At 31.8% G+C, this 10,361-nt stretch overlaps 1 protein-coding gene across 7 annotated transcripts in view; it reads right to left on the bottom strand.

The window, feature by feature from the left end:
• The window catches only part of LOC106459793 (GTPase-activating Rap/Ran-GAP domain-like protein 3), a 427,929-nt gene that overhangs the window by 14,418 nt on the left and 403,150 nt on the right, over positions 1-10,361 (bottom strand). For all 7 annotated transcript variants that reach the window (XM_022386650.1, XM_022386642.1, XM_022386656.1 and 4 more), the window contains 2 exons: positions 9,803-9,869; positions 642-722 (listed from right to left, as the gene is read on the bottom strand). In XM_022386650.1, the coding sequence (XP_022242358.1) occupies positions 642-722; positions 9,803-9,869 (148 nt within the window). The remainder of the gene's footprint in view (positions 1-641; positions 723-9,802; positions 9,870-10,361) is intronic.

Below are 10,361 nucleotides of genomic sequence, written 5' to 3'. Positions count from 1 at the left end.
GTGGGGGCGTTATAATGTGACGGTCATCTGTGCTCAGACCACCACGGGTATCGAAACCCGGATTCTAGTGTTGGAAGTCCGCAGACATACCGCTGTGCCACTGGGGGGGCGTATTTTTTTATGAGTATTTACTTGAATATTTTTAATACGTAAAATACTGTGGCTAAAACGCAGGTAAAATAACATAACCTGATATTACTGGAATAAGTCGTGTATTATTCTACGTTTTTAGGGATAACGTAGACTTAATTTGTAAAATTACGGACTAAATGATAGGACATCTGAAGCTCATTAACCCAGTTTTAAATAAATGTTATGGGTGTGCCCAAAGTACAGCTAACAAATCCTATGTATGCTATTTTTACTCATAGCTCATAATTTAGCCTAAGAAACGGTCTTTATTTAAATTTTCAACTTGTATACCTGCAATCTTACAATGATTTATCTATACCAGAAAATAAGCAGCAAGTGACTTAGGCTGCAGATCATGTGTGGATAAACTCAACGTTTTAATAAACGTGCTTTCATTTAGACTCCTAGAGGTAGTCATATTTTTAACACAGAAAAACACAAAATAATGTGTTTTTATTTGTATGAGAATAACATGGGTATTGATTAACGCGCAAAAAATAACAACTTACCAATAGTATTGGGTACGGCATTCCACTGGAAGTCGAATTCTGTAGAACTATCATCAGATAACTTTTGGAAATGTGTTGTATCTGAAAATGAGGAAGATAAATGACTCAAGATAATTTTGAAATATTGCTTTGGAAACGGAAACAAATATATAAAACATCTTAGAGGAAATCAGCCACCAGACAAAGGACTTACTTTCTGAACTGTTATATATCCGTTTTTCTATTATTTCTGGTCCTGCGCCATGTTTTAAAAGAAACTTAATAGTAGAACACTGTAAAAAAGTGAATAGATTAGCGACAAATCCCATTAATTCAAAAGGCGATGTTTCTACGTGTTGCTATGTTTATATAAATGAAAATAAATATAATAAATACATATTACTTTAATATATATGTTGAATAGAAAATGTCTATACGTTTACTCATCTGAGTTAAATTATTAATAGTTTCGTTTTGAGTTTGCTTACTGATTAAGTATATATTTTTTTACAAGTTACAGCTTTCATAGTAAGTAAGATTTATTTTCAGAACAGGCACGACGTTTCGATCACTGATGCGGTCATTCTCAAGTACACAACTTAAGAATGATCGCATTAGTGATCAAAACGACGTGCCTGTTCTGAAAATAAATCTTACTTACTGTAAAATCTGTAACTTGTAAAAAAAAAAGAGAGTTAAATTGTGTTTATTGACTATCACTCCACTAGAGGGACAAAGCTTATACTTTTGGTGATGAGATCTCAAAAATTAACATCAACTAATGATCTTTTTAAGGTTTCCGCTGTTGGTGTTTGAGCCAGTTCTTCAGAGGTAGGAGATCTTAACTCACCGAAATGCAAGGAAAAAAATGTTTTAACTGTTGATATCGTTTTAAACTTTCGCAATGTAAAATAAAGGATTTTCCCTTTTTTATGTTACTGTGTTGCGTATTACGTGTAATAATAAAACGCTGAAAGAAGACTAGCTTTTTAAAAAAAACAAAGGAAGAAGATCCTCAGATTGGAAACAACATTTTAATAATCGACGTCTAGCTCAGTAGATGGTTCTAAAATATTTTGGACATAACATATACATCTCAATATGTGGACTGAACTTTTTTAAGACAATAAATAAAAAATACCATCTTATGTGTTCATCTGTAAGATTGAACGTACTAACTGAAGTACTGTATGTATGCAACGAATGTTCCACACTTTCTACAGGCATAAATAAGATGTTCGTTATAAGTGCTTTGAAAACATAAAAAAAAAACCTGTAAGTTTGTAGGGTTAACACTTTGAAGAAAGCCAATCATAACCCCCCAAAAATAACAGTAAATGGACAGGTTAAAAATAAGTTTTCTTTTTCTGACTTCACAAAAGAATAAATCATAGTGTCCTCCAGAAAGGGTCATATATTGCCGTGGTTCAAAAACTTAGTTCAACAGAAAGAATAAAAAGAAAAAGAAACATGGCTTGTAAGAGAAGAATATAAGAAACAGAGATACCTATACATGTGAGACAGAACAAATACAAATGTCTGTTGAATATAAAATGAACTTTGGACAAGTTAAGTGTTTGTGAATATAAAACAGTAACGAACAAAGGAATTTAATTTTACAGCATAGGCTACCCGCTGCTGAAAGCATTAACTAAAATATGGCAGAAAAATCACTGACCTAAATAGCTAGAACATTTCATTGAGAAGTTTAGTCACCCAACAAAAGAAAAAAAAATTCGATGTTAAAACTTATGTACCTATCTGTGGCTGGTTTCTCTTTAGTTAAAAAAAAAGGCAGTAAAAGTCTTTGTTTCATGAGTTTCTAAAACCTTGTTAAGTGCTAATTATTCTTTACTACACCTTCGTCTCGCACAGAATCCTGTATTACTGAAATAAATCATTTATATACGAGTGGATATATATGCCAATTCATGTGTAATATGTAACATCTTCTTAGTTGCATTCAAGTGTTAACGTTAAATGCCCATTGTTTCATGGTTTCGTTTGGATTAAAGTTATTGTTTTTTTACTCTAATTCTACTAGAATTTTGAGCTAGGTGTGGGCTATTGGACAACGTGCCTGGATTGTGAATCAGAGAGTTCAAAGTCCGCATGCCATTGCCACAAAAACGCGCTCCGCACTTTGGAGTCGTGGATGCACTGTAAGAGCGACAGACAAGATCAGCCCTAACATTGGTGGTGGGTGCAGTTTTTTTTCTCTTGTTTACCAATTTAAAAAATGCATTAATGTTTTGTTTAGGGGTCTCTACAGAGAAAAACATAAAGCTATTGTTCATGAATTTACCAACAGGTAATGTGAGTGGGTAATTATTCACAGGGTGGTGGTACCCATTACAAATTATAAAAAAAATTTCAAGTGAGGTTTGAATTCCATTCCCGTGTAATTACATATTTGGAAACAACCTGTTGAAGGTGTTTATACGACTCTCTTGGTAACCGCTATAATATTTTTTTACATAAACCCTCAAAACTCATATTAAAGTTAAAAGAAAAGAAAAGTACATTCTGTTACAATTTTTGGAGGAAATGAATATACGGAAAACCAAATTGTGCTACTGATAAAACTATGTATGAAGCAGGCTCGTAAGACTTTGCCAAGTATCAGACAGTTATGTCACTACAAATTCGGATTCCACTATTAAATCCCCTATTCTCAAAAGTGCCAAAAAATATAAAAAAATATCGACAATGTGTATTTTGAAATAAAGTATGCCATATGTTTTATTGGGGGGTAATTTTAGCCTGTATGCTACAGTTTAGTGCCACATTTACAAAAAAACTTCATTAATTTTCTGGATAGCCTATTTCACCTGTAAGATCTCAAAATGGAATAATCTATCAAAAATCATGGAAAGAGACTCACAGGCAAGCTAGGCAACATTCTCTGTATGTGTATCTACCTACGTATGTAGATTCCAGCTTCAATAATTTAAACTTTGCCAAGAAGTTATTTAAAGCGGCCCAAGTATATTTATTTATTTTATTGTGATTCAACAGAAAACAACTGGACAGCGAAGCTAGGTTTAAAAAAAAAGTTTACATTTATGGTAGGAGGGGATGTGGCTTTAAAACACTTAAAACGCAAGAAGCTTTTAAACCAAACAGAACGCTAAGAAGTTGCTAACCCATCTTAAATATTTCCCAAGGTATTTCATCTCAATCAGACGCAGTTTACTAATTAATTAGTCTGGCGCGGCCTAGTTGCTAGCGTGATGGGCTGTGTAACGGGAGGTCTAAAGCTTGCGCAACAATGGCACTGAACACTCTCACAATTCCAACTGTTTATGCATCACAAGAACGATAGTCAATTACATAAATCAGTTACAAGCCGGACAAAGCCCTTGTGCTGGTGGGTGCTACTGGCTGGTTATCCGTAGTTTAAGGTTATGGACGGCTATACCTGAACTTTAGACGTCTTTGAATTGACCGTTTGGCTCTTTGCGTGCATGAGGTGCTATCCATTGAAAACAACGATAGCTATGAACTAACCTGAGCAGAATTACCGGTTACAAAAATTGACCAAACAATTTGTCTGATGGCCATGCCTTTAAATGAATACAAATAATGAAGTATTTTCTATTCTGTTATTATAGAACATTTCCCCATTAACGAACGATAAAGCAGACTAAAAAAAATATGTAGCATTCTGAATAACAGGAAAATCATAAAACTTTAAAGTTTTCTTAAATCGTTGCAAAAATAAGGTTAAACTGGTCTTACAAAATCTCCGAATTGTAGAGTGCTTAGTAAACAAATAACATATTTCCCGAATTTAGAGACTGTTTGTTTCCAAAACGTAGACGCCCTCAGATAGCCCATTCTGTAGCTTTGTTTGGAATTAAGCACAAAGCTACACAATGGGCTGTCTGTACTCTGCCCACCACGGGTATCAAAACCCGGTTTCTAGCTTTGTAAGTCCGTAGACATACCGCTGTGCCACTGGTGGGGGGGGGGGGAGGGGACAAGCGTAAAAGGAAAAGCAAAACGTATGAAAAACAGTTTAGATTCCGGTCTACAAAAAAGTATTTTTGGGCCGTGAAAAGTAGAGTAAAATTTGTTATTTTGATCTCCAAAAATTGTGGAAAATAGTTATTCTGTTTTCCCAAAAGTTTGGATTTTTTGGTGCGCTATAAAAATGGTATGATATAAAGTTATTAGAATGCAATGTTATCCGAATTTTGTTTTTCAGTTGTTTTATGATTATATTCTCTAAACATAAATAACCAACCATTAAGTTTCTGGGGTTAAGACATACAACGTATAATTTGTAGTTAAAAACTACATTTTATAATTGCTATATTTTAGCGCTTAGAACTATTGTGACAGTATAAAGTAGAATATTAGTAAAGAATAAACATAACTAACTGATTTACTTGTAGTGTATAAAAATGCTCGATTCATCTGACGTAGGAAATCAACAAATGTCGAAAATTAAGGTGGAAACGTCGCAGAGGCTAAAGTTCACGTGATTGTTATTTAATTCGCGCGTTTTACATCAAGGCTACAAAGAAGGATGAGTTAGTACCATATTCTTCTTTACATAAACTTTTATGAAACACTTTAGATACGAGCCTTTTTGTTTACGTATACGATATGCTGTTTTTTAACCATCTATTAGTTTAAGCATATCAATTTTACTGCATTTACATGATTAACCTTTTATGTATCAATTTTACTGCATTTACATGATTAACCTTTTATGACATATACCGAGCGGAAATAATTTAAAAGATTTTTTTTCGAGTCAAATAGAAAGTTTATCTGTATTACGATGTTAGCACCCCTGTTGGCGGTTTATAACGTTTACAAGGCTTACTTTATTAAAATCAAACGGAGATGCTCGCGGCTATTGGGCAGCGATCATTGAATCTGTCAATAGATTCAGGCGAAACTAAAATTAATAGGCCTGAAAAACATTAAAAGCCTGGAGCTGGGAGGATGCAGTGCTCTGATGATTGAACAGAGAAAGAACGCAATGACTGAATGAAAGATTTATTCCTTGTCATTAAATTTGTAAAATCTCAAACATACGGTTGTTTATGAGTCAAGTTAGGTGAGTATTTTCTAATATATTTGTTCTAAAAAGTAGTCTATATCCCATATTAATTTTAATAATAGTTGACCTTTATAATAAATTGAGGAGACTTAATCCCATTCAACGTATCCAACTCTAACTTTTTTTTGCGCTTACTACTACTATTGAAGCAATCTAAGTTTAAAGAAATAGGTTAATGTATATACCATATGCAGTTAACACACACCAGATGACACTTTATAATGTTTTATGGGTAAAGTAATAAATATATTTGTTAAGATTTAATCTGATGTGAGCTTTAGTGGGACTTCCAAATTTAGTAACATTAATAAACGAAGTATATCAACGGACTTTACAGAAGAGAAGATTCCATGTAAAGATACTCAATTTCTTTTTAATTTCCCACTGCTAGCTTATGTTTTAATGAACTAACTAACCTTTTAATGAATAGTTATGATCGAAATAAGATATGCTTGTGTTAAAATTTTCGATAATTCATTTATTTATTACACAAGTGCAGTGGTAATCAGATTTATGGAATTAATTCATCTAAGAACGTCTACGATATTATGATATTTGTAAATTGTTTTTAATGTTTTATGTCATTTAGAAAATCCTAACTGATCAAGACCTAAGCAGACTCTATATTAAGATTTCTTGCGTCCCTTTTGACATGTTTATGATTTAAACGTTCATTAAAAATTTTAGGAACAATATTAAGAGATTTATAATGTTGATAGTCTTAATAATTTTAAAAATAAGGAGCCTTATTTCTTATTGAGGATTGCATGAAAAAGCTTATTTAGCAATTCCGTGAGTAGAATCCATGTGTAAAATAATAAAAAACCAAAACACGAAAGTATATTATACCACTAGAGGGGCTTTACATTTCAAAACTGTTCTTAGATTAGCGGCATCTAGTAGCGAATATATTGCTGAAAGTAGAGAAGTCATATCTGTAATTTAAAATAACTTAAATCTTGAGGTATCAGTGAAGTAAAAACATAAACGTATTTGTCAACAACTTTTTCTCTAACATTAAACCTACTTTTGACATAAAGTATAAACGTGCGCAAAATTCACATCAGTTTGGTTGAAGAAGCAACTGGGAGCAGCTCAAACTTAAGATTTGAGTAGGAACATGCAAGGCGATCTGTTTTGTTTTGCAATTTATTAATGCTACTGAATATGACAGACGTTTTCCATTACGAGCATCTAAGTTCATCATTGAAGACATTTCAATAAGTCTAACATTGTCCTTCTTCTAACATGCAAAGGACTACAAAGAACTAACTCAAAACTTATTTTTGAATTATTCTCAGGCAAGTATTGACCCGAAAAAAACATATTACTTTTAATGATTGTTTAAAAACATAAGTAATTTTACATCCAAAAATAAATAGTTTCACACATAACAAAAGAGAAATAAAACTAGGGTACCAATAACGGTGTGCAATTGGTAAAATAAAATCATGATGAAAGATATTTGAAAAGTTTTGTGTTTCTAATAATTAGCAATGGTTCTTTTATTTTCTCTCAAAAAATCGTTCTAAACTGATTTTTTTATATTATAAGTGGATAATTGTTTGTAGTGGACTTGGACTTACCATAAGTTACAGAAAGATAAACTAGATCCGAACGTTTTGAATAAGTGAAAATTTCGCATTTTGAAATTGCTAATTTCAGATATAAACATTTATGATGGTATAGAAAAATTAAAAGTCAATTCTTAGTTGAAATTAAATTCGAGCGAAAGTCTTTAACTTTTTTTTAAGTCACTTGTATAAATATAAACAATGTTGAAAAAGATCTGCAAGTTTGGTTTTTATTTATGTAAAGTGACTATTATAAACAGCAATAATAAATTAACCAAAACTAAACTAACGCGGTTAAAAGAATTAGTTTTTTTTAAAAAGAGAACCCAGTTAAGAGATATCTTTGTTAATAATCCTGACGAATTAATCCATAATTTATCTGACTATACATTACTGATTTCGAGAAAAGATATTTGGATGAGATTTGCTCCATTCGTAAAAAAAACTTATTTTTCGTGAACTTTTATTACCTTTTGAAACTTTTGTGAATGTTCTTAGAACTTCTGAAACTTGTGAAGTTTATGCCAAATCTGAGATTAAGTTTGATAATGTTAGAACTCATGATAGCATCATTGGATTATCAGGCTTACATGCCTGTAAGTTTTAACTCAAAACAGTGTAATTTATGTAGTAAAGAAGTTGAAGTGTTAAAAGGTTTAAGTAATAATAAAAAGTTAGTAATTACCAATCCAGATAAAGAAAAAAAGATTGTTAGATTACCATAACAAAACAAACTTATGACAACTTGGATGACGAAAACACATTTATACCAACTAGGAAAGACCCCACTAGAATAAGAGAGAGAGTAGAATTATTAGGTCCTTCCTTAACATAAAAAATAATATAATCATCGAATAAACCTCCCAAGAAACTAGATCTACAGGTTCTCATACGTGAATCCTATATGGACTTCCGCAAATTCATAAAAAAATGGCCTATGAGATTATTATGTCAAAGAAGTTGCTAAGAATGAATTTACTTCAGCAGATAGTTTGAATTTTCAATGAATACGAGAAATACGAAATTTGATAATGAGGTATTTCTTGAAGGGTTTGATGTCGAATCACGAACATTCCTTTACACGAAACGGTTAATATTTGTATTGATTTAGTTTATGAAAAATATGTTTTTAGAAAGCAGATGGAAACAACAACGAGAGAATCGCATTTCATTTTCAATAATCAAATATTTGAACAGAAAGATGGAAGTGAGCATGGATTCGAGTTTCACTACAGTCATGGCCAACATCTTTATGAGCCATTTTCAGAAGAAATGGATTAAGTAATGCCAGTTTGTTCTAAGCCCCTTTTTTAAAATAAGTATGTGGATGACACTTTTATAATTTTGAAGAAATCGAAGCATATGGATTTTTTTTTAGAAAACCTAAGTATTAAACATCCAAATATAAAGTTTATTATGGAAACACAAGAAAAAAAAAAGATGGTAAATTTTAAGGATACTGTTGTTGAAAATAGATAGATGAATCATTTTGATGTTTGGATTTATCTAAATTAAAATAGTTTTATCCCATTTAAATTTGAAGAAAAGTTTAATCTAAAAGACCCATAATTTAATAATTCATAATTGTTTAAGCAAGAAGTAGCCAAGATAACAAAAAATTCGAATGAAAAATTCATTTTCGGGTGTAATTTTGGAAGAGGTCTACAAAAAATTGATGAATGAAGTTCTTATGGCTTTACCTTTTACTTGTTTACATTGATAAAAACATTTAAGAAACAGCTGAACACTTTAATAAAGAAAGTTTACCCACAAAGTACGTATTTTTAAGCCCTCAAGAAGAATACAAGAAAATATTGTTTTTAGAGATCGCTGTGTTCAACAGCATTTGTGTAATCTACCAATGTAAGTGATCCAAGTGTGGAAACTGTTACGACGGATCAACGGTTAAATGCTTCTACGAGAGTATGAAAGAGCATTCGAGTGCTAGAACTAGAAACAAAGAAGTGTCTAGTGTTATAGGGCATGCACTTACAATATGTGATTACGTGGTGACTAAAGAACAGTTCAAGATCGTTGAGAGAGGCAGTAAAGAAAGAAAACTGAAAACTAAAGAGACTTTGATAATAAACAGGAACACGCCTAAATTAAATTAGGGCAGCTAAGCTACTGCTAGAACTTTGTATTAATGTGAGTGTATTCTACTAAACTATTTGTAAATTAATTAATTCTTTCACACATTGTTTGTAATATATCTGTTTGTTTGTTGTTAAACACAAAGTTACACAATGGGCTATATGTGCTGTACCCACCACGGATATCGAAACTCGCTGAACCACTGGAGGGTTTGTAATATATATATATATATTCATTGTAGTAAATATTTATAAATATATATATATATGTTTAAATAAGTACAAAATTATCAATTATATTTTAAAAATGGCACCCAGCATTGAAAATTTTATAAATAGATGTTATACGCGTCTTTAAAATTAATACTGCCATTTTTACTCGAATATTACTCGCAATCCAAGAGATTGTACTAATGTAAACTAATTTTTTTAACGTACGGTTGTAAGACAGCAGCAATTCAGCTTCTTCGTCTTCATAGATATCGACGGCTGAGACAAGATGAACCTGATGGACGAAAGGAGAACATCTTTTTGTTAATGGCACCATTTGTTACAAGTTTTATAAAGTATAGAAATAGTAGTAGTAGTGGTCTAATGATCTATATCTCTGTTTATCTTTCCATATCTAAGTTTGATTTGAATTGTAGAATCAAAATTATTAATTAACAAACTGAAACTAGTCACAATAAATTAGCGATTTCTTGCTACAAAAATATCTCTGTGCTTCTTTCACCCTTGTACACAATAGAATACCACTTTTTATCTTTGTTGACATTATAATTAAAATTTTATTTTTGTTGTCAAACTTTTCAATGACTATTCTTTTTTGTTTTCCAAATGGAAATATGTAGGATTAGTTTGGTTTGAATGTCGCGCAAAGATACACGAGGGCTATCTGCGATAGCCGTCTCTACTCCAGCAGTGAAAGACTAGAAGGAAGGCAGCTAGTCATCACCACCCACCGCCAACTCTTGGGCTACTCTTTTACCAACGAATA

The sequence above is a fragment of the Limulus polyphemus genome, unplaced genomic scaffold (assembly GCF_000517525.1).
Source record: "Limulus polyphemus unplaced genomic scaffold, Limulus_polyphemus-2.1.2 Scaffold30, whole genome shotgun sequence".
Lineage (NCBI taxonomy): Eukaryota > Metazoa > Arthropoda > Merostomata > Xiphosura > Limulidae > Limulus > Limulus polyphemus.
The sequence above is the reverse complement of the archived record's forward strand: the minus strand, read 5'-3'. Positions and strand labels throughout refer to the sequence as shown.